The sequence below is a fragment of the Schistocerca gregaria genome, chromosome X, assembly GCF_023897955.1.
Source record: "Schistocerca gregaria isolate iqSchGreg1 chromosome X, iqSchGreg1.2, whole genome shotgun sequence".
Lineage (NCBI taxonomy): Eukaryota > Metazoa > Arthropoda > Insecta > Orthoptera > Acrididae > Schistocerca > Schistocerca gregaria.
Window position 1 is genome coordinate 91,572,491 of NC_064931.1, and position 25,912 is coordinate 91,598,402.

At 44.9% G+C, this 25,912-nt stretch overlaps 1 protein-coding gene and 3 non-coding genes across 4 annotated transcripts in view; 1 reads left to right on the forward strand and 3 right to left on the reverse strand.

The window, feature by feature from the left end:
* Positions 1–25,912, forward strand: part of LOC126298783 (ATP-binding cassette sub-family G member 8) — a 290,336-nt gene that overhangs the window by 142,701 nt on the left and 121,723 nt on the right. The window contains exons 2-3 of the mRNA XM_049990244.1: positions 337–486; positions 16,596–16,729. Coding sequence (XP_049846201.1) covers positions 16,599–16,729 — 131 coding nt within the window. The 5' untranslated portion in view covers positions 337–486; positions 16,596–16,598. The remainder of the gene's footprint in view (positions 1–336; positions 487–16,595; positions 16,730–25,912) is intronic.
* On the reverse strand, positions 22,060–22,134 carry Trnas-cga (transfer RNA serine (anticodon CGA)). Its single transcript has one exon. It is a non-coding gene; the product is annotated as a tRNA-Ser (tRNA).
* On the reverse strand, positions 22,659–22,733 carry Trnas-uga (transfer RNA serine (anticodon UGA)). Its single transcript has one exon. It is a non-coding gene; the product is annotated as a tRNA-Ser (tRNA).
* On the reverse strand, positions 22,958–23,032 carry Trnas-cga (transfer RNA serine (anticodon CGA)). Its single transcript has one exon. It is a non-coding gene; the product is annotated as a tRNA-Ser (tRNA).

Here is a 25,912-nt window from a genome sequence, read left to right on the forward strand (position 1 = left end):
TGCATTAGTATAGTGAAGAGCACATTTGCGTGCTGAGCTCGACATGCGATTTAAATGCCACAGCATCGTCACGCGACTATAGTTAATCACTTGATACGACTGGGTTAAGTGATTTCGCATACCAATAAATGACAGTGGTGTTAAATCTAGAGACCACAAAACCACACTTCTCAACATAAATACAGGCCTTTATTGATGTCTATAATTAAAATATTGCGGAAATGCCTGCAGCCCAGCGTTTGGTGGATGTTGTGTATTACGTCATGTTTTATGATCTACGTTTTAAGTTGTATATTTATTTATTTACTTTGTCTGACACATTTCTCTTTTCTGCAGACAGATGATAAAGAGAGAGAGACCTTGCAACAGGATTCGTCATCTAAGTCTACAGCCGCAGAAGTGAGATACATTTTCTGCTACGAACCAGATTAATTGCCCATTTTTCTCACTTGGAAATGATGTCAGACGTCTCACGGACTATTCGGTGTAAGTAAAATTGCTAAGACTATAGAAGTACCATTCTGAAAACTTAGCACATAATATATTCATCATCAAACAAAATAATTTGTCGCCAAATAGTTCAAAAATGCTTCAAATTGCTCTAAGCAGAATGGGACTTCACATCTGAGGTCATCAGACCCTTAGAACTTAGAACTACTTAAACCTAACTAACCTAAGGACATCACACATATCCATGCCCGAGGCAGGATTCGAACCTGCGACTGTAGCAGCAGCGCGCTTCCCGACTGAAGCGCCTGGAACCGCTCTTCCACAGCGGTCGGCCAAATAGTTCAATGAATGTGTATGTTTGAAGGACTTCATGCTTAGTCAACGATATGTTATCGTGAATAAATGAAAGAAGGGTTATTTTTGAAAAATAAGGGTATACTTGTCACCAAAGATTTTATGCAGTAAGCAAAGAACTTGGGCTAACCCATCGTCAGCTCCTTAATGAAGAGAGAGGCATAAAGATTTTGATTATTGCTGCAGTGATTCCGTTGTAACTTTCTGATCCCATCATCTGGTTCATTAGTAGATGAAAGTCGACTTTATTGCGAATATCATTGCCAATCAGGGAAAGGAAACTTGAATAGTAGAACGATAAACAGAAAAACGATTTGTAGTAACGTTGTGAAAATACCAGCTCCTATAAGAGAAAAACGAAAGACTGGGCAACGACTGGTGAAGCAAAACAGAAAGAATAGCGAGTCATCATCAGCAACGAATAGTGCGACTGCTACGGTCGCAGGTTCGAATCCTGCCTCGGGCATGGATGTGTGTGATGTCCTTAGGTTAGTTAGGTTTAAGTAGTTCTAAGTTCTAGGGGACTAATGACCACAGCAGTTGAGTCCCATAGTGCTCAGAGCCATTTTTTGAGCAACGAATACATTGTTATTATTAATGTGGCGGATGTTTCAAAATGGGTCTGAGCACTATGGGACTTAACTTCTGAGGTCATCAGTCCCCTATAACTTAGATCTACTTAAACCTAACTAATCTAAGGACATCACACACATCCATGCCCAAGGCAGGATTCGAACCTGCGACCGTAGGGGCCGCGCGGTTCCAGACTGTTGTGGCGGATAGGTTCTATGGCTGGGGAGAAGTGCTGAGATCTCCAGCGGATAAAAGAGAGCAAAACAGAGAGAAACGCATATGTGCTCATTGTTGAGGACGTGCAGTACCGTATTCTCTACGAAATGTTACCACTTTGGGTAATGAATTAATGAGCAAACGAGTGAGGTAATTTCATGGAGCTACTACCGGCAACCACATGAACCGCCAACTTCAAACAGGTATCAAGGTAACCCGTAAGTTTCCATGCGTAAGTTTCAATTCGGCCCACGTTTCTATCTTCATACATGTAGAAGATAGAGCCTTGTGAAAGCGGACGATTTTTAAAAAAAATCTCTGTACTTCATCGGCTTATGTGAAGATACACACACATGTCCGATAGAACAGACACCACACACACACACACACACACATATATATATATATATATATATATATATATATATATATATATATATATATATATATATATATATATATAAGCTTTGCTTCGCCCCGGTTCCCAGAAATCCTGAAGTTAGACCTTGACTGTGGATATTTTATCACAAACACAGTCCCTTTGACTGTTCAGAGATGTCACTAGATCCGCCGAAAGACGTCAGCAATCATGCTAGAGCAACGTCTATTAGACGGAAGGGGTCCGACAGCCGATCAGTTCCAGTCATTTCGCCAGGAAGGAGGTATACGGCTCGTGTTGCATGTAGTTCAACCATGCCTAGACGGTCAATACCGCGGTTCGATCGCGTCCGCATTGTTGCTTTGTGCCAGGAAGGGCTCTCAACAAGAGAAGTGTCCAGGAGTCTCGGAGTGAACCTAAGCGATGTTGTTCGAACATGGAGGAGACACAGAGAGACAGGAACTGTCGATGACATGCCTCGCTAAGGCCGCCCAAGGGCTACTACTGCAGTGGATGACCGCTATCTACGAATTATGGCTCGGAGCAAGCCTGAACGCAACGCCACCATGTTGAATAATACTTTTCGTGCAGCCACAGGACGTCGTGTTACGACTCAAACTGTGCGCAATAGGCTGCATGACGCGCAACTTCACTCCCGACGACCACGACGAAGTCCATCTTTGCAACCACGACACCATGCAGCGCTCTACAGATGGATCCACCAAAATGCCGAGTGGACCACTCAGGATTGACATCACCTTCTCTTTACCTATGAGTGTCGCATATGCCTTCAACCAGACACTCGTCGGAGACGTGCTTGGAGGCAACCCGGTCAAGCTGAACGCCTTAGACACACTGCCCAGCGAGTACAGGAAGGTGGAGGTTCGCTGCTGTTTTCGGGTGGTATTACGTGGGGCCGACGTACGCTGCTGATGGTCATGGAAGGCGCCGTAACGGCTGTACGATACGTGAATGCCATCCTCCGACCGATAGTGCAACCATATCGGCAGCATATTGCCGAGGCATTCGTCTTCATGGACGACAATTCGCGCCCCCTTCATGCACATCTTGTTAATGACTTCCTCCAGGATAACGACATCGCTCTACTAGAGTGCCCAGCATGTTCTCCAGACATGAACCCTCTTGAACATGCCTGGGACAGATTGAAAAGGGCTGTTTGTGGACAACGTGTCCCACCAATCACTCTGAGGGTTCTACGCCGAATCGCCGTTGAGGAGTGAGACAATCTGGACCAACAGTGCCATAATGAACTTGTGGATAGTATACCACGACGTATACAGACATGCACCAATGCAAGAGGACGAGCTACTGGGTATTAGAGATAGCGGAGTGTACGGTAATCTGGACCACCACCTCTGTAGGTCTCGCTGTATGGTGGTACAACATGCAATGTGTTTTATATATATACAGGGTGTCCCATTGATATCTCACGAAATAAGCATCAAACGAAAAAACTGCAAAGAACGAAAGTTGTCTACCTTGAAGGGGGAAACCAGGTGGCGCTATGGTTGGCCCGCTAGATGGCGCTGCCATAGGTCAAACGGATATCAACTGCGGTTTTTTTTTTAATAGGAACCCTCATTTTTATTACATATTCGTTTGGTACGTAAAGAAATATGAATGTCTTAGTTGGACCACTTTTTCGCTTTGTGATAGATGGCACTGTAATAGTCACAAACGTATAAGTACGTGGTATGTCGTAACATTCCGCCAGTGCGGACGGTATTTGCTTCCTGATACATAACCCATCTTAAAATGGACCGTTTACCAATTGCGGAAAAGGTCGATATCGTGTTGATGTATGGCTATTGTGATCAAAATGTCCAACGGGCGTGTGCTATGTACGCTGCTCGGTATCCTGGACGACATCATCCAAGTGTGCGGACCGTTCGCCGGATAGTTCCATTATTTAAGGAAACAGGAAGTGTTCAGCCACGTGTGAAACGACAACCACGACCTGCAACAAATGATGCCAAAGTAGGTGTTTTAGCTGCTGTCGCGGCTAATCTGCACATCAGTAGCAGACAAATTGCGCGAGACTCGGGAATCTCAAAAACGTCGGTGTTGAGAATGCTACATCAACATCGATTGCACCCGTACCATATTTCTATGCACCAGGAATTGCATGGCGAAAACTTTGAACGTCGTGTACAGTTCTGCCACTGGGCACAAGAGAAATTACGGGACGATGACAGATTTTTTGCACGCGTTCTATTTAGCGACGAAGCGTCATGCACCAACAGCGGCAACGTAAACCGCATAATATGCAGTATTGGGCAACAGAAAATCCACGATGGCTGCGACAAGTGGAACATCAGCGATCTTGGCGGGTTAATGTATGGTGCGGCATTATGGGAGGAAGGATAATTGGCCCCCATTTTATCGATGGCAATCTAAATGGTGCATTGTATGTTGATATCCTACGTAATGTTCTACCGATGTAACCACAAGATGTTTCACTGAATGACACTATGGCGATATACTTCCAACATGATGGATGTCCGGCACATAGCTCGCGTGCGGTTGATGCGGTACTGAATAGCATATTTCAAGACAGGTGGATTGGCCGTCGGAGAACCATACCATGGCCCGCACGTTCACCGGATCTGACGTCCCTGGATTTCTTTCTGTGGGGAAAGTTTAAGGATATTTGCTGTCGTGATCCGCCGGAGAGGAATGTCGTTACAGGTATTGCCAAATGCATTGAGGTTGACGGACATCATTTTGAGCATTTATTGCATTAATGTGGTATTTACAGGTAATAACGCTGTAGCAGCATGCGTTATCATAAATTATAAGTTCACAAAGGTACATGTATCACATTGTAACAACCAAAATAAAATGTTCAAACGTGGCTACGTTCTGTATTTTAATTTAAAAACTACCCGTTAGCAACTGTTCGTCTAAAATTGTGAGCCATATGTTTGTGACTATCACAGCGGAATCTATCACAAAGCGAAAAAAGTGGTCCAACCAAAGCATTCATATTTCTTTGCGTACGACACGAATACGTAATAAAAATGGGGGTTCCTATTTTAAAAAACGCAGTTAATATCCGTTTGACCTATGGCAGCGCCATCTAGCGGGCCAACCATTGCTCCAACTGGTTTCCCCCTTCACGCTAGACAACTTTCGTTCTTTGTAGTTTTTTCGTTTGATGCTCATTTCGTGTGATATTTGGCCCGGTCACTATCAATGGACCACCCTATATGAGCGCGACGCCTCCTATAATGATTTCAGTGGTGATGCACGTTACGTCGGAACACCTGTGGGAATCAGGATAAGCTGCCAGAAGGAGGAGAATGAACGGGACACTACGATGGGAATTTGGGTCGGATGGGAAGCGTGCCAAGATAGTCGAAGCGGTTAAGGCGACCGCTCACGGCAAGCGGAAAATCGGATCGAGTGCCAGTCCAGCACAAAGTTTCATCTGTCGTCTTTGTATTTAGTTCATAGTCCGAATGCGGCTGATGTCGTTGGTCGGCTTAATTCACATCAGCGTATACGCAGACAGTATGATAAGCTACTCTGTCACCACTGCAACAGAGCTACAGAGGGTGAAAAACAGTGTGGAAACTCCAAAAACACAACACATCACATCTAAAACGGTGCAGGAAAACCGTTGGAATTCAAAACAGCTTCCTGTCATCTCGGAATGTATAAATTAGATCCTGTGTGGTTCTCAAGGTAGTCTCATACCACACTTCTTGCAAAATAATGGCAAGTTGAGGTAACGCTGATGGAGGTGGATAGCGATCGCGCACACTTTTCTCCAAAGTAGACCACAAAGGCTCAATATTATTTAGATCTGGTGACAGTGGTGTCCAGGGAAGATGCGACAATTCATCCTCATGCTCACAAAACCAGTTATGGACGATACAAGCTCTGTGAACAGGAGCTCTGTCGTCTTGTAACACAGCATCTCCAGTGGGAAACAAATATTGTACCCTGGGATGGACCTGATCGGCCAAAATTGTCACATAATCCTTGGCAGTAATGCGACCTTGCAGAGTAACCATAGGACCCGTGGAATGCCACGATAGGGCTTCCCAAATCATCACCGAAGCTTCATCGTGTTTCACTATTGGCAGCCAGTCCGCATCATGGTGGTGATGGCTTGTAGGTTAGTGGTGCTCAGCGACGAGATTATCAGAGCCTATACGAAAACTAGCAGAAACGTAGTCTGCGTAGTAGGGGTTGGGACGGCATAGGCCAGACGTAAACCCGACCATAAGTTGTAAACGGAGTGAAATAATACTCATCGGACTAAATGACTTTCTTCCATTGCTCCATAGTCCAGATTTTACGATGCTGCTTCTGAAGCTCCTTTCGTGTAGTTTTGATACTGACAAGGATCGCGGGTGCAACATTCAGCTTTGCAGTGACTTTTTTTTAGCTGTCGTCCTTTTCAGCGACAGTCCATCACGCTTACTCGATACACACTTTCGTCCGCGTTGTGGCTTAGTGGATGACGTTTTCTAGCGTGTCCTGTTGTGGTGTAAATCTTCGGCAGGGTGCCTCTTGAAACAACAGAACTTCAGCTATAGTGGTTACCAACAATTTGCCCACGTTCTAATTCACTTAACTCAGAGATAATGCGCTCACAACTACACAGAACACTGTACTGACCACGACTGACACTTGCAACGTTTTGAGAACATTGCATAGGAGCCGTTCGTGGTCAGATACAACAGCGCCAGTTGCAGGATGGCTAGCATACTCATTTATGTTCATGCACACATTTCTTGTGGTGTTTCCATATTTTTATCCAGCTGATGTACGACTCAAAAACAAAGCAAAAGAGACCGTCATTTTATGTTTGCTTTGTTTTCTCCTATATGACGGTTACTTGGATGCCACTTATTAAGGATGAGCTGTACATGGCGCTCTTTATCTGTAGTACTGGCTGGTGACGCGTTCAAAAATGATACATCTGCGTTAAAAACTCAGCAACCATCGAACTTGGTGTCTTTTACCTTCACTCACTGTACTCTTGGCTCTGAGCACTACGGGACTTAACTTCTGAGGTCATCAGTCCCCCAAAACTTAGAACTACTTAAACTTAACTAAGGACATCACACACATCCATGCCCGAAGCAGGATTCGAACCTGCGACAGTAGCGGTCGCGCGGTTCCAAGCTGTAGCGCCTAAAACCGCTCGGCTACCCCGGCCGGCTCACTCACTGTACTCTGCTGATACGTACACTGTTGTTGTTGTTGTCTTCAGTCCTGAGACTGGTTTGATGCAGCTCTCCATGCTACTCTATCCTGTGCAAGCTGCTTCATCTCCCAGTACCTACTGCAACCTACATCCTTCTGAATCTGCTTAGTGTACTCATCTCTCGGTCTCCCTCTACGATTTTTACCCTCCACGCTGCCCTCCATGCTAAATTTGTGATCCCTTGATGCCCGAAAACATGTCGTACCAACCGATCCCTTCTTCTAGTCAAGTTGTGCCACAAACTTCTCTTCTCCCCAATCCTATTCAATACATCCTCATTAGTTACGTGATCTATCCACCTTATCATACGTACACTAGCTTATCAAAAGTATCTGGACACCCTTATGTAATGTGGAATTGTCCACTTTACGTCACTGGAGGCAGCCCTGCCATTATAATAGGAGGCGGAAAGTATTGTGTTGTCAACAGAGCAGCAATAACAGCAAAATGAGTCGGTCAGGAGAGCTAAGTGAGGACTAGTAGCTGGATTTCACACATCCTTGAGAGACTTTTCAACCCTTCTACTGCTATCCAAGACGACTGCTCGTGGTGGGACTGTGAAATGGATACGTGGAGGAACAAACATATGACAGACAGGGACCATCGAAAATCTGCGGAGGATGGTAGTAAAAAATCGCAGAAAATGAGCGGAGTTCCAAAGTGCTATCAGCAGTCCATCTAGCACAGCGACTGTGAGTAGTATGTCAAAGAACTATCGAGCACAGCCAGAATTGGTGCGGTCCCCCTACCTGGGCATTCTGCTGTAATTTAACTTTGAACGTGGTCATTGACGATTCGAGGTCATCACATATTCGTGAAGGTCTTACATGACGTCATTGATGACCCTGAACTCACGACATCATCAATTAATCAGTACCATTACTCATCAGCCTTTTTGTAACTGGGATATAATACAGGGTGTACATAAAGTCCCAGAACACTTTCAATTATTTATTGCACAAGAACCAAACATTGTCCAGATATCATACATATGTCATTTCGAAGAGAAACCCTGAAAGTTTCTTGTTTTTCGTGTGTGCCGCCACAGCATAGTTTGGTAATTTGCCGATAGTCAGCGCTAATCGCAAACACTGTGAGTTCAGTGCGGAGCGAGCTTTCTGTGTGTTGGGGTTCGACAGGAACAAGTGTGCTACAGCTGTTCAACGGATGTTTAGAACCAAGTACGGTAAGAAGCCACCAACAAGGAAGGCATTTACCACTGGCACAACAAATTCGTTACGATGGGTTCCTTGCGCCCGGCAAAGAGAAGCGGACGTCACAGTGTGAGTGAAGTGAATGTGGAGCGCGTACGAGAGACATTTATGAGGAGTCTAAAGAAATCGGTGCGTCGTGCATCCCGTGAACTGGAAACGGCTCCAGTGACACTGTGGAAAGTCCTGCGATTGGAACTAGTGCAGAAGCTCAATAACGACGACAAACGTTTTGAGCTTTTTTCGCAGTTGCAACAATTGAATGAGGATGGGGATGGCATTGTTGATCGCTTAATTTTTTTTTAGCGACGAAGCCACTTCTCGCACTAATGGGAAAGTGAACAGGCATAATTGTCGGGTCTGGAGTCGAAAGCATCCATACGAATGCATTGAATTTGAGTGTGATTCCCCAAACGTAAATGTTTTTTGTGCCTTGTCGCGTCGAAAACTATACGGGCCATTCTTCTTCGCAGAGAGCACCGTCACTGGATATTCCTACTTGGACGTGTTGCAGCAATGGCTGATGCCTCAAGTGCAATTGGACACTCCGTTCGTCTTTCAGCAGGTTAGGGCTCCACCCCATTTTCATCGTGAAGTTCGTGGGTACCTGAACACGGAGCTGCCGCATCGATGGATCGGCCGTGCTACTGACGGGGACAGCTGTTTCATGAAATGGCCTCCCCGATCACCAGATCTCACTCCGTGTGTCTTTTTTCTGTGGGGACACATTAAAGCTCTGGTGTATGTACCGCCTCTATCACGTGATGTAAAAGAGCTCCGGGAGAGAATACGGGAAGCGACTTCCACAGTCGACGATGCCATGCTGGGACGGGTATGGCAAGAATTCGATTACCGTATTGACGTCTGCCGGGTCACTCATGGTTCGCAAATAGAATGTTTGTAAAAAAAAAAAAATTTTAGAGTTCCTCTTCAAAATGCAATATGTATGACATCTGTACAATGTTTAGTTCTTGCGCAATAAATAACTGAAAGTGTTCCCGGAATCTATGTACACTCTGTATATCAATGAGTATGTATTCTGGTGTGTAGAATCCGAATCTATCTTTTAAAATGTTCTAGCACGTAAGATTTTTGAGTTGGTAACGGTTTTTCAATGTTTATTTACCGTATTTCGGTCTTCACTGATCTGTTCTTCAGGTGTATGATGTTTTAATTTTTGCTGTTTGGTACAGGATGATATACAAATCGTCATTAGATGGCAGGTGTGATAAGCATTCTAAACTTTACTCGCCTCATGTCAACATAGTCCGTAGAGCGGCCGGCTGCGGTGGTCTCGCGGTTCTAGGCGCGCAGTCCGGAACCGTGCGACTGCTACGGTCGCAGGTTCGAATCCTGCCTCGGGCATGCATGTGTGTGATGTCCTTAGATTAGTTAGGTTTAAGTAGTTCTAAGTTCTAGGAGACTAATGACCACAGCAGTTGAGTCCCATAGTGTTCAGAGCCATTTGAACCATCGGTAGAGCGAAAGAGTGTTTATGATTTAATGTATGTTGAAACATGCATGGTGCAATTCTCATCATGCTTATCTCGGCCCACCAGTGTTTTGCTAGTTTTCGTTACCTCATTGAGCGTTTCGTGTGAGAGATAGTTGAACGTTGTGATGTTTAAAACTGGAAAACGCGTTGTTCTCGACACACTCTGAAACCTTTTGCTATGTGTGGGGGAAATTTACAAGAAAACCTCAAACAAAAACCAATCACTGATTGAGTTAAAAATGTATGTAAACTGTATTTTGATCGTCCTAATTGGTGATCTAGATAAAAATGTTGCACCTTATATTGCCTGCATTTCCTGTACTACCCCTTTAAAAGAATGGTTGAAAGGAAAACGCTGAGACATGCTATTCGCCGCTCCAGCGGTATAGTATGTGCCTAAAGACCATTTCTGGCTGTTCCTTCTGCCTCACAAGCATTGCAGGGCACTCAAGCAAAACTACAAAACGTAACATAAGTTTTCAAATGTATTTTCAGTGAATTTGCAGCCTTTGGTACCAAAGAGATTATAGTTATTTTTCCATTGTGAATGATCTCTTAGGCAGCTACGAAACATAGGGCCGAAAAATGTCGCCCAAAATTCACGTTTTACTTTCTCACCCTGACTTCTTTCCAGAAAATTTGGGAGCCACAAGCGATGAGTAGGTTGAATGCCTTCACCAAGACATCTGTACAGTGCAACACCGTTACCATGATCACTGGAACCCTTCGATGATGGGTGACTACTGCTGGGTTTTGTTAGGGAGAGTGATAAAATGGCAAACAAAAGAACTACATCGTTTTGACTATTTCCGAATGCTTAAGGAGATTAAAGTTGAAATTATGAGTCCTAAAGTTCTGAATATGTATTTCTTTTTTGTTTTATCTCTGCCAATTTACTTGAGTACTGCTTTTGATTCTGTTGTGTTTCTAGGAAATGTGACGCGATAGAGAAAACCTCATTTTACCAGTCGATTTTGCACCAAAAATTAGGTAAATACACCCACTTACAAACCAGATAGAGAAAAATGTTTAAACTTATTGACTGGTATGGTTGGAAATTAAAAACCAACTCCCTTTCTTTCTCCAGCCGATCATAGAACAGTATTAAAAATCCAATATGGCGAAATAGCCCAATTTTTTTTTGTGGAAAATTCAAAACCATATTGTCCCGTTTGCCTCCGACAACTCATAGTGCATTACTCCTTATATCCAGCCAATGGTAGCGCATTTAAAAAAATTCAAGATGGGGGAATAGCACAGTTGATAAATGGGAAATTTAAAGGCACTCTTCCCTTCTATTCCCCCATCTACAGCCGGACATAGCGCAGTACTGAAAATCCAAGGTGATGGAAATAGCCCGATAGTTGTACCCTATCCCCCATTTCTTTCCAATGTCAGAGCGTAGTATTAGAAAATCGCCAAAGTGTGCTAGTGGGAGATTAAAAACCCTCTTCCCTTCCTCTCCAGCCGGCCGCGGTGGTCTCGCGGTTCTAGGCGCGCAGTCCGGAACCGTGCGACTGCTACGGTCGCAGGTTCGAATCCTGCCTCGGGCATGGATGTGTGTGATGTCCTTAGGTTAGTTAGGTTTAAGTAGTTCTAAGTTCTAGGGGACTAATGACCACAGCAGTTGAGTCCCATAGTGCTCAGAGCCATTTGAACCTTCCCCTCCTCTTCTCCCTATCACCAACCAATCATAGTGCAGTATTAAAATGAAACTGTAATGAAAAAGTCCAAGATGGTGGAAACAAGCAAAGTGCTTTATACACTACGTCCCCTCTCCTCTATCTCCATATAATCAGAGGGTAGTATAAAAAATAGCCCAATGTGGAGTACAGAGTTATTAATTAGTGCAAAATTCTCATCCAGTTCTATAAGTGCGTAGATAACTACCCGTCCTCTGAGATATACAAAGTTTTCTGTGTCACCAATAAAATTTAGTACTGGAAGCATGACGTGGGGATTTCCCGTAACTGATGTTTACATTTTTTTACTTACACGTTTATTTTTTCCGTATATGTTTAGTCCTTCAGTATTGCCCCTCTTCTTCTCTATGACAGAACCCATCGTCTCGGAAACCTATTATGTCATCAAGATCACCTCTTCTGTTCATCTGACAAATGGTTCGGGTAACGGTGGTACAAAGCGCTCAAGAGAAAGATAACGACGTCCACGCATAAGTTTTTTTTTCAGTTTCGGGAACAAGTCGGTCTGGTGGGACCCATATTTGGGCCATAGGGAGGATGCGATAATATTTCCCATCCGTATTCGCACAGTTTTTGGGCTACAACATTGCCGGTGTGCGGGCGAGCATTGTCGGGGATGGCCTCGAGCAACTGAGGTCGGGTTTTGTGCATTTTTCTGCGCGGGTTTTGCACGAAGTTACGATAATAGACAGCTGTGACACTTGTTCCACATGGGACTCTGTCTGTCATGATGATTCCTTGGTGATCATAAGAAAAAATCATCATTTACTTGAGCTTTGATTGAGCGCGACGAAATTTTTTTGGACGTCGAGAATCTGGAGCTCTCCACTCATTGGACTGTGCTTTCACTCTGGTTCAAAGTCTCTTATCAACGTTTCATCAGTAGCTACAATTCGACACAAGAATCCTAGTCCCACGGTCGAATCGTTGTTGGAGCAAGGTTGCAATGTCCAGGCGTTTGTGCTTCTCTTAAGCAAACGGAGTGGGACCCATCTCGCAGAAATTTTTCTCTTCTTCAAATCATTTGTCAGAATGCGGGATACTGATGTGGGGGAATTCTTGTGGCTTCGGAGAGTTCCTCACAAGTCGCACTGCGATGTTCTTCAAGCGCATCTGGTACAAGCTGCTGATGTTCTTGGCCTTCCGAGTCTCTGATTACCGTCTACGCTTATACGACCACCGTGAAAACAACTAATCTAATGTGAAATTCTACAAATATCCACTGTAAACTCACCAGAAAGATCACTTAACGCACTGTGGATTTCTGTCGGGTTTTTGCCGTTGTGGCCGAGCGGTTCTAGGCGCTTCAGTGTGCCTCGGGCATGGATGTGTGTGACGTCCTTAGGTTAGTTAGGTTTAAGTAGTTCTAAGTTCTAGGGGACTGACGACCTCAGAAGTTAAGTCCCATAGTGCTCAGAGCCATTTGAACCTCTTTTTTTTTCGTTTTGCATTAAAGACGTCGTCTATCGCGATATTCCAACAACTCCAGAGGACATGCAGGAATGTACCGTGCTTTGCTTGTAATTCTCTTCGGTAGGCAACACTGGAAGCAGTAAATAATTCTTTCATTCAACGAGTGCACCAGTGTATCGGTGTTCAGGGTCACCACTTTGAGCACCTCTGAATGTTCTACTGCTGGGAAGTGGTACAGGAGAGTCAAAGTCAATTTTGTGTTATGTTTTTACTTGGTTTTCAGAGACTGCAGCTCTACACTCTTGTGATCGCTTGTTGCTATTCACAAATACAGATTAAAGAAAATACGCTAATTAGACAAAATTTCCATATTTCATTAAGCGACGCCGCTACAGAGAGAGTAGGTTGGAGACAAACATTTCGCAGATTGCTAAGTAACTACAATCAGATATAATGTTTCCTGCTCTAGGGACATCGAGCAATGCAGTGTTGCGTGATTTCTGTTGATGTACGACCTCTAGTGGTTTTCAACAGCCACAGTACCCGGCACCCCTGCAGCGCCCGTTTCTACCGCTCGCCAGTTTTATATTAGAGTACACAGCGAAAACAACAAAAACACATGCTTCTTCCTCAAGCTCCCAACCGCGTTGTTGCTGTTGAAATGGCTCTAAGCACTATGGGACTTAACATCTTAGGTCATCAGTCCCCTAGACTTAGAACCTCCTTAAACCTAACTAACCTAAGGACATCACATACATCCGTGCCCAAGGCAGGATTCGAACCTGCGACCGTAGCAGCCGCGTGGCTGCGCCTAGAACAGCTCGTCCGCAGCGGCCGGTTCATCAAACGGTCCACACGACCTGTGCAGTTCTCATAATATGCAAAGATCAGCACATTCCTCAAACTGGGGAACTATCAAGAATGGGGATCCACAAGGGTCGGTCTTGGGTCATTTGTTGTTCTTAATATATATTAATGACATGCCATTCTATATTCATGAAGAGGCAAAGTTAGTTCTCTTTGCTGATGATACAAGTATAGTAATCACACTTGACAAACAAGAATTAACTGATGAAATTGTCAATAATGTCTTTCAGAAAATTTCTAAGTGGTTCCTTGTAAACGGATTCTCACTGAATTTTGATAAGACACAGTACATACAGTTCCGTACAGTAAATGGTATGACGCCATTAATACACTCCTGGAAATGGAAAAAAGAACACATTGACACCGGTGTGTCAGACCCACCATACTTGCTCCGGACACTGCGAGAGGGCTGTACAAGCAATGATCACACGCACGGCACAGCGGACACACCAGGAACCGCGGTGTTGGCCGTCGAATGGCGCTAGCTGCGCAGCATTTGTGCACCGCCGCCGTCAGTGTCAGCCAGTTTGCCGTGGCATACGGAGCTCCATCGCAGTCTTTAACACTGGTAGCATGCCGCGACAGCGTGGACGTGAACAGTATGTGCAGTTGACGGACTTTGAGCGAGGGCGTATAGTGGGCATGCGGGAGGCCGGGTGGACGTACCGCCGAATTGCTCAACACGTGGGGCGTGAGGTCTCCACAGTACATCGATGTTGTCGCCAGTGGTCGTCGGAAGGTGCACGTGCCCGTCGACCTGGGACCGGACCGCAGCGACGCACGGATGCACGCCAAGACCGTAGGATCCTACGCAGTGCCGTAGGGGACCGCACCGCCACTTCCCAGCAAATTAGGGACACTGTTGCTCCTGGGGTATCGGCGAGGACCATTCGCAACCGTCTCCATGAAGCTGGGCTACGGTCCCGCACACCGTTAGGCCGTCTTCCGCTCACGCCCCAACATCGTGCAGCCCGCCTCCAGTGGTGTCGCGACAGGTGTGAATGGAGGGACGAATGGAGACGTGTCGTCTTCAGCGATGAGAGTCGCTTCTGCCTTGGTGCCAATGATGGTCGTATACGTGTTTGGCGCCGTGCAGGTGAGCGCCACAATCAGGACTGCATACGACCGAGGCACACAGGGCCAACACCCGGCATCATGGTGTGGGGAGCGATCTCCTACACTGGCCGTACACCTCTGGTGATCGTCGAGGGGACACTGAATAGTGCACGGTACATCCAAACCGTCATCGAACCCATCGTTCTACCATTCCTAGACCGACAAGGGAACTTGCTGTTCCAACAGGACAATGCACGTCCGCATGTATCCCGTGCCACCCAACGTGCTCTAGAAGGTGTACGTCAACTACCCTGGCCAGCAAGATCTCGGATCTGTCCCCCATTGAGCATGTTTGGGACTGGATGAAGCGTCGTCTCACGCGGTCTGCACGTCCAGCACGAACGCTGGTCCAACTGAGGCGCCAGGTGGAAATGGCATGGCAAGCCGTTCCATAGGACTACATCCAGCATCTCTACGATCGTCTCCATGGGAGAATAGCAGCCTGCATTGCTGCGAAAGGTGGATATACACTGTACTAGTGCCGACATTGTTCTTGCTCTGTTGCCTGTGTCTATGTGCCTGTGGTTCTGTCAGTGTGATCATGTGATGTATCTGACCCCAGGAATGTGTCAATAAAGTTTCCCCTTCCTGGGACAATGAATTCACGGTGTTCTTATTTCAATTTCCAGGAGTGTAAATATAGACCTTAATCAGAAGCATATAGCTAAAGTAGAATATTCAAAATTTTTAGTTGTGTCCATTGATGAGAGATTAAATTGGAAGAAACACATTGATGATCTGCTCAAACGTTTGAGTTCAGCTACTTATGCAATAAGGGTCATTGCAAATTTTGGTGATTAACATCTTAGTAAATTAGCTTACTACGCCTATTTTCACTCATTGTTTGCATATGGCATCAAATTTTGGGGTAATTCATCACTGAGGAATAAAGTATTTATTGCAAAAAAGCGTGTAATCAGAATAATAGCTGGAGTCCTCCCAAGATCATCCTGCAGACATTTATTTAAGGATCTAAGGGTATTTGCAGTAGCTGCTCAGTATATATACTCTCTTATGAAATTTGTTATTTACAACCAAACCCAATTCAAAATTAATAGCAGTGCGCATAACTGCAATACTAGGAGAAAGGATGATCTTCACTATTCAAGATTAAATCTAACTTTGGCACGTAAAGGGGTGAATTATACTGCCACTGAAGTCTTTGGTCACTTACCAAATACTCTCAAAAGTCTGACGGATAACCAACAAGTATTTAAGAAGAAATTAAAAGAATTTCTGAATGACAACTCCTTCTACTCCATTGAGAAATTTTTAGATATAAATTAACAAAAAAAAAGAAAAAAAACAATCAAAAAGAAATTATAAAAAATAAAAATAAAGTTGTTATATTAACTTAATTATGTTGTTAAATTAACTTAATTATGTCATGTATTGGAAAATTTGACTCGTTCCACATGATTACGAAATATCGTATTCATGATTCGTGGAACTAGTATTAATCTAATCTAATCTAATCTATGAAATGTTCTTCGTTATTACGTAAGTTAATTTTTTTCTAGTTGATAATAAAAGTTGGACGATTCAGCTAGCGACCATGAACTTGTGTGTGTTGCAGAGTATGGAGCGGCGGTACTCGGTGCCGCCAGCGGCGGGGCCCAGCAGCGGCGCGGTCGACGAGGCGACGCTGCGGCCCGCCGCCACGCTCGCGCCTTCCGCCTCGGAGGACCTGCACGCCTGGTCCATCTACAGGCGAGTGCACGCTATCCAGTCTGCCCCTCACAAAAGCTTCCGCCAGCAGTGCTTTTAACATATAACGCATGAGCAGTTACACTACTGGCCATTGAAATTGCTACACCACGAAGATAACGTGCTACAGACGCGAAAATTAACCGACAGGAAGAAGATGCTGTGATGTGCAAATGATTACCTCTTCAGAGCATTCACACAAGGTTGGCGCCGGTGGCGACACCTACAACGTGCTGACACGAGGAAAGTTTCCAACCGATTTCTCATACACAAACAGCAGTTGACCGGCGTTGTCTGGTGAAACGTTGTTGTGATGCCTCGTGTAAGGAGGAGAAATGCGTACCATCACGTTGCCGACTTTTATAAAGGTCGGATTGTAGCCTATCGCGATTGTGGTTTATCGTATCGCGACATTGCTGCTCGCGTTGGTCGAGATCCAATGACTGTTAGCAGAATATGGAATCGGTGAGTTCAGCAGGGTAGTACGGAACGCCGTGCTGGATCCCAACGGCCTCGTATCACTAGCAGTCGAGATGACAGGCATGGCTGTAACGGATCGTGCTGCCACTTCTCGATCCCTGAGTCAACAGGTGGGGACGTTTGCAAGACAACAACCATCTGCACGAACAGTTCGACGACGTTTGCAGCAGCATGGACCATCAGCTCAGAGACCGTGGTTGCGGTTACCCTTGACGCTGCATCACAGACAGGAGCGTCTGCAATGGTGTACTCAATGACGAACCTGGGTGCACGAATGGCAAAACGCCATTTACTCGGATGAATCGAGGTTCTGTTTACAGCATCATGATGGTCGCATCCGTGTTTGGCGACATCGTGGTGAACGCACATTGGAAGCGTGTATTCGTCATCGCCATACTGGTGTATCACCCGGCGTGATGGTATGGGGTGCCATTGGTTACACGTCTCGGTCACCTCTTGTTCGCATTGACGGCACTTTGAACGGTGGACGTTACATTTCAGATGTGTTACGACCCGTGGCTCTACCCTTCATTCGATCCCTGCGAAACCCTACATTTCAGCAGGAATATGCACGACCACATGTTGCAGGTCCTGTACGGGCTTTCTGGATACAGAAAATGTTCGACTGCTGCCCTGGCCAGCACATTCTCCAGATCTCTCACCAACTGAAAACGTCGGGTCAATGGTGGTCGAGCCACTGGTTCGTCAAAATCCGGCAGTCACTACTCTTGATGAACTGTAGTATCGTGTTGAAGCTGCATGGGCAACTGTACCTGTACATGCCATCCAGGCTCTGTTTGACTCAATGCCCAAGCATATCAAGGCCGTTATTACGGCCAGAGGTGGTTTTTTGGGTACTGATTTCTCAGGATCTATGCACCCAAATTGTGTGAAAATTTATACACATCTCATTTCTAGTATAATATATTTGTCCAATGAACACCCATTTATCACCTGCATTTCTTCTTGGTGTAGCAATTTTAATCGCAGGGAGTATATTTTAATGTAACAATAATTTGTTTACATCAGTTTAGCGTAACTTTCGAGAAATTCCATTCCGGCAACATAGAGCATTTCAAAAGCATTCGTTAAAAAATTTCAGAAGATAGCGGCGAACTCTCACAATTTTGACGTTTAATTTTAAACTCAATGTGAAATCGAAGTTTCCATTTCACACAGTCAGTATTTCACTTTGTATCACAGTTACAAACGCAGGTCTGCAGAATGCAATTGTGCAAGCGAATGTGGAAATTAGGGAATGTTCTTTCTTTCAGTCATTTCCGCCAACATTGCAGAAGTCGGTCATTCTGTAATTTTTTCCCCTAATGAGGCGGGTGTCCTTTCCATCTCTGTTCACTCAACTTGGTGTATTTACCCATCATACCTGTGGTCTCTGAAACTGTGTCGAGTTTATTGTCGACAGCAGGTACAGTGAGCCTTTCTCTGGCTGAAATGTTCTCTGTACGCTGTCAGGACGCAAGTACGTCCACTGGGACAAGATACTGAAAACTAGCTTGTAATTTTCTAGAGTCCTCACCTTCGAGACTCTTAGCTCACATGTTAATTTATTCCTCGAAAGCAGTGTGGAAATTTAGTAAAAGTGTTTATAGTTTTACATACTGGTACACAAAGTGTTTTTAAGGGTTTACAACCCTCATGACCTACCCCTCTCCTCAGATCTGTGCTCGTAGGTAACTCGTGTTTCATCCATTTCAGTTGCTGTGAGGAATGAAAGAAGCAGATTTATGAAAGTGTAAACGTAACTTTACTGTGAAATAAATACAATACTCTAACCAAAGCAAAGGCAGTCTGTTTGAAAGTCCACCCCTTTCTTCTACTGCCATATCAAAATATCTTGCAGGGTCATGTACAATACTGTGACACTCTGTCCTCCACTGCAATGCCCTCGGATCCCACTCAGCGGGCCATCACAGTGCAATCGAGTCACTGCTACGCCCTGCCTGCTCTTCAACAGTAGACCTACTGGAGTCGTTTGGTGTGTGCGAGGAGAGTTCTGGTGATGATGCACTGTGAGTTGCGACTAGCTCCAAGCACGTCCAATCGGGTTCGTGTCGGCAGATACTGTGGGCGCATTCATTCGATTCCTGCTTTCCGGATAAAGGACGTTCCTGAGGTGAGTGCTGTGCCTCAAAAGACTAATCCTTTGCCAAAGTTTTACTGGAGAGTGGGTTGTAGGATCCTGTTCCAGTACCTTAGCCTTGATAGTAACGAAAAACATCTGCCTTACACAGGTAATACTGATGCAAAAGACAACAGGCTCTCATCCTTGCAGAACCTGTCAGCCTTCATTCCTGAGATGTGTGTCGCTACTTGGCCTCGTCTACATTCTCCCACAATATTTGTCTGGTGTCACAAGAACTGTGCACCATTCAGCCGAGAGAACCCGATGCCACCCATCTGGGTCCAATTCCATGGATTCCAGGCTTGCACATCCTCTCTTCTCCACACACTGTGGTACTGGGTAATTTGTACTATCGTTTTTTAATGGACACCTAGAGACAAATTTGATTTTGTGTAGATTGTTGTGTATTACTCAAGCTGGTTGACGTTTTCCTCCCAATTGCTTCCAAACAGGCAGTATGAAGATTTGTTCCAGTCTCCTCGTGTACCTATGAGCTACAATATGTAGATTACTGCTATCATTTTGTGTTGACTGTGGGCAACCACTGTGATGCAGATCTTCAATGTTCTTTGTCTAATGAAAGTGGCTGAATGTATGAATGACATCTTTGTGGTAAACACATTTGACTGGCAGCTTCCCATGCTGAAAACCTGTCTTGCCCTTAAGCAACAATATGTCACTTTCTAAGATTGAAATGACAGACTGAACAGTGTACAGAAGCCACATCATCCCATTCATGACTGGATACACTGTGTACACTACTGAACTGCACTGAGTATATAGGTTTACTTCTACTTGCTCTGCACAGGCGGTCACACGCAGCAATTTTGTGTGATTGTTGAATATTGAGAAGAAGGTCTCGATTTCAAAAACACAAACTATGCAAGTCAAAATGGTAGGTCAAAACTTCTTTTAAGCAATTAATTATTGCATTACATTACAGAGTGGCTGTAAATTGTTGGATGATTTTACAATTGTGTGTTATCGTATTGGACATAAATACATAATCTTATCATCATTTTAATAAAATGACATTGAAATTTTACAATGAACTGAAATGTCCTGTGTGTGAATGTTTTGACCCAAGAACACTGTAATTTACTGCTCAAACAGTACACACATATGGAAGGCAAGGTATAACACAATTAGCAATACACAAATGGCCAGTGGAGTCTTAGGCTCCAGGTTATATAGACACTAGTTGAAACAGGGAGTGCAGCCGGCAGGCTGCACACGCAACTGCTGTTGTATTAGCAGATCGGGTGGCCTCTAGTTGCTGAATGAAGCACAAACTTTGTGTGAGAACTATGAAGTGGCGCCCACACAAAATTGGTAGTTACAGCAATTACTTTGCAAAGAAGTGAGCACTGTGCTCTTCTGTGGACGACATACAATGTTAAATCATCCAATGTGCTGTCACCAGTGCATAGGGTCAAAACTGGCTGGAGCACAAACAGGTACAGCCCCCCCCCCCCCTCCTCATGTGAGGCCACATGGTAGGCAATGCTGGTCGCTGGTACAGCTTCCATTTCCACGCCTGAGTCTAAGCCTAGGGAAGGAGGTTGTGGCAGAACAGGCAGCACCGGCTAAGATGGAGGCGGCAGCTGCGACAGTGTAGAAGCTGGGGTCCTGCTGTGGCCCCTGACAGCTGAAGGGGACACCCACAGCAGAGGAGACAGTTGTGAAAACATCAGCAGTGCCACTGGAGAAGGTAAGGGCACCAGATGCAATGCAGGAGACAGCCGGGAAGGTGGAGGATGAAAAGGCAGTGGAGGTGCACCTGGTGCGCAGCTCCCAACACGAGTTGGTAGCTGGTTGACATGTCATGACACTCTCCTCTCAGCCATGCAAACAACGCAGAGACACTGGCCACAGGTGTTGACACCCATTTTGTCCAGTGGCCAAACCCGGGAGCCCAAACGGTTGTGCCAGGCTGGAAGCATTACGGTGCCAGTGTCATTGCCAGCAGATGGCCTGGTGTCAGCTGAAGAAGCTGTAGCAGAGTCCAGAGCACCACATACAAAAACTCAGAATAAGCATCAATTACAACAAACCAGTAGAAATTCAAAAACGGTCCACAAAATCTACATGGATCCAATCCCAAGCCTGCTATTAATCAGGTCACGGTAACATGGAGCACTGGAGCTGCCTGATGGGTGGCACATTGTGGGCAGGCTGCAGCAACTCGCACTGTTTCCCCATTATGTCTGCATGTTAATTCTTTTGTACGTGACACATCTCAGTGGTCCACATGTAATAAACGCATAACCTCACGCTGAAGGGCAGATGGGACTTCAACCAAGAGAGTGGTGTCCTCAACAGCAGCACTCTGTCCCAGACAGAAAGAAAATTTTGAAGTGCAAAATAATTTCTCAAAGGATCAGAAACACGACCTGTATGTTAATCCATCCCACTATGTTCCACAAAAGAAACAACTTTACTTAAAACAGGATCCATGACTACTGTGACTGCAGTTTAGTGCTAGTAACAGGAAAACAATCAACAACATTTTGAGGTTCCACAACTAAATGAAAACAAATTAACTCCATTTTATCAAACTCTGGATCCAGACCAATTGCAAATGTGATAGGGTGTCAGCATTTGCATGTTGTGCTGTAGGGATGTAATGTATATTACAATTCCAGAATGAGATTTTCACTCTGCAGCGGAGTGTGCGCTGATATGAAACTTCCTGGCAGATTAAAACTGTGTGCCCGACCGAGACTCGAACTCGGGACCTTTGCCTTTCGCGGGCAAGTGCTCTACCAACTGAGCTACCGAAGCACGACTCACGTCCGGTACTCACAGCTTTACTTCTGCCAGTATCCGTCTCCTACCTTCCAAACTTTACAGAAGCTCTTCTGCGAACCTTGCAGAACTAGCACTCCTGAAAGAAAGGATACTGCGGAGACATGGCTTAGCCACAGCCTGGGGGATGTTTCCAGAATGAGATTTTCACTCTGCAGTGGAGTGTGTGCTGATATGAAACTTCCTGGCAGATTAAAACTGTGTGCCCTCTGAGCCTCGAACTCGGGACCTTTGCCTTTCGTGGGCAAGTGCTCTACCAACTGAGCTACCGAAGCATGACTCACGTCCGGTACTCACAGCTTTACTTCTGCCAGTATCCGTCTCCTACCTTCCAAACTTTACAGAAGCTCTTCTGCGAACCTTGCAGAACTAGCACTCCTGAAACAAAGGATACTGCGGAGACATGGCTTAGCCACAGCCTGGGGGATGTTTCCAGAATGACATTTTCACTCTGCAGTGGAGTGTGTGCTGATATGAAACTTCCTGGCAGATTAAAACTGTGTGCCCGACCGAGACTCGAACTCGGGACCTTTGCCTTTCACGGGCAAGTGCTCTACCAACTGAGCTACCGAAGCACGACTCACGTCCGGTACTCACAGCTTTACTTCTGCCAGTATCCGTCTCCTATCTTCCAAACTTTACAGAAGCTCTTCTGCGAACCTTGCAGAACTAGCACTCCTGAAAGAAAGGATACTGCGGAGACATGGCTTAGCCACAGCCTGGGGGATGTTTCCAGAATGAGATTTTCACTCTGCAGCGGAGTGTGCGCTGATATGAAACTTCCTGGCAGATTAAAACTGTGTGCCCGACCGAGACTCGAACTCGGGACCTTTGCCTTTCGCGGGCAAGTGCTCTACCAACTGAGCTACCGAACCACGACTCACGTCTGGTACTCACAGCTTTACTTCTGCCAGTATCCGTCTCCTACCTTCCAAACTTTACAGAAGCTCTTCTGCGAACCTTGCAGAACTAGCACTCCTGAAAGAAAGGATACTGCGGAGACATGGCTTAGCCACAGCCTGGGGGATGTTTCCAGAATGAGATTTTCACTCTGCAGTGGAGTGTGCGCTGATATGAAACTTCCTGGCAGATTAAAACTGTGTGCCCGACCGAGACTAGTTGGTAGAGCACTTGCCCGCGAAAGGCAAAGGTCCCGAGTTCGAGTCTCGGTCGGGCACACAGTTTTAATCTGCCAGGAAGTTTCATATCTTACAATTGTATCATGACAGGAAAAGAACCCCTGCTGTAAGCAATGTGCATCTTGTCTGGCAAGGACGTGGAAGCATTAAAAAGAGACACCACTTGTTTGTGGTCTGTGACCAGGTGAAACTTAGACCTGTATACAAAAAAAATAATATTTTTAGAGCATACAGGATCACCAAATCCTTTTTTTTCTATTTGAGAATAACATTATTGTGCTGAATTTGAGGATTTGGAAGCATATGCAGCAGGGTGTTCTGATCTGTCTGCATACTTATGTACAAGAATGGCACCAAGGCCAAACTGGAACGCATCCATGGCCAACACAAGGTGCTAGCCTGGCTGAAAACTGACCAAACAAGAGGCTGACTGCAGCTTAGATTTCAACAACTTGAATGCCCGATCACAAACTAGGGACCAGTGGAAAGGAACATCTTTACGTAATAATGTAGGGAGTGGCTGTGCCACAGTAGCAGCATCGAGGAATAATTTGTGGTCATATGAAGTTTTGCCTAATAATTCTTGAGAGTCTTTGACAGCAATAGTATCCATATGCTGGGCTGAAGGTTTAATTTAGCCAGCACGAGGCACTTCAAAACTCAAATAAATAATATAGTGTTGAAAAAACTGTGTCTTGTCCAAATTTCACTTTTATCCTGCAGACTGTGAAGCAGAAAATAATGTATGAAGGTTCTGCAAATGTTCTTTTGCATAGGCAGCAGGCACTACTGTGTCACCTAAATAGTTGATGTTCTCTGGAACTGATGCAATAAGTTGCTCTAAAAAGCACTGTAAAATAGCTGGTGTGCTTACCACACCAAAAGGCAAACATTGGTGTTTATAAAGTCCAAATGGGGTATTGGTAACTAGAAGGTGTTTGCATTCCTTGTCGGGCAGCAGCTGTAAATATACCTCTGCCAAGTCAATATTTCAAACATAATGGTCCCCCAATCGTTTTGCTAACAGCTCGTCAGGACGTGGCAAAGGATAGCCATAAATTATTGACTGTACATTAATAGATTTTTAAAAAATCACTGCAGAGGTATAATTTACCAGTAAGTAATTTGACTATCACCAATGGAGCTGATCATTCACTGGAAGAAATAATCAAATAACATCAAAAGATTAAAGACAAACTAATTCCGCTTTTACTTGATCCCATAAAGTCATCAGTAGTGGGTGGGCCCGGAAAAAACAGGAGCTGGCAGACTGTTTCATCGTAACATGAGCTTGAAATTCTGTTGCGCAACCCAGGCCCAGAGAAGATAGAGAGGAAAATTTGGCACAGAGAGCATCTAACTATTGATATGAAGCTTGATCAGAAACCACATACACTTCATCATCAATGGACAATCCATACAGTTTAAAAGTGTCCAAAACAAACAGATTTTCAGTGTTACCATTGTCCACAACAAGGAATGTTAATGAAGAAACCACAGCCTTAGTCACAAGTGCAGAAAAATGTCCAAGAATGTGAATCTGTTGTTTGTTATAACTCATGAGCCTCTATGACACTGGAGTCAGAGGAGGAGAACCCAAATCCACAAGTCTGAGAATTCACCAATATTTTGTTAAACACACAAACTTCAATATGTAACTTGCTTTAAGACACCATCTCTAGTGATACACTGTTCACATCCATGTTCATTTCATCCTTGCTTGGTTTGAAAAGGAGTTGACATACAGAAGCAATGTGTCCTTTCTTACGGCATCTATTACACATTACCCAGTGCTTGGCACACACAGTCCATTTGTGTTGAATAAAGCAGCATGGGCATGAAGGTAGCGAAGCATGAAGCTGTCGCTGTTGTTATGTGGACTGTTGTTGTTGCAAACAATGATTGCATATATGATGCTGAGATGTCTTCTTGACTGCTACAATAGCGCCTACTTTCCCTTGCTAACTGACTGAAGGATGAGAGGGGTAAGAGGAGCTGATATCTAAAAGTTTGCACCAGGCTTCTGTTTGACTACCTGTAGCCCAAGAAATTTCATATGAATGAGTTATGTTCAATACTTCTGTAAGCATAGGATTTTCTCACTGAAGAGCTCACTCTTTAACTTCCCTGTCAGGAGCGAAGTGTATGATTGCATCACAATCCCTTTGGTCTGCATAGGATTCCTTTTGGACACTGGTCACAAAATTACAACAATGGCTAAGTCTATGTACTTCTGCTGCCCATGCCCCGCATGACTGTCTGGGCCGCTTTTGGCAGTAGTAAAACTCCCCATGAGCAACAGTAATGTGAGTATGTGTACAGTGATAAGCAGAAAAAAACCCGCACACCTTATGAAAAGACTTGAAGGTTCTTGTAAGAGGGTGATCTGACACAGCAACAGATACACATAAGGTGAAATCCACAACAAAAAATGGCCCTTGCGCAAGTTTTCGTCTATTAGCCCACATGCCTGGAAATGTTGCCGCAGCATTTTTCATAAGCATCCCAGTTGTTGGTGGGGCTGCAGTGTCTACGTGTCTACCAGTGTAGTTGTTAAACTAGAAATAGCAACTGTCAGTGCCTGCTGTTGCTCAAAATGTGGCTTTTTAGCACTGC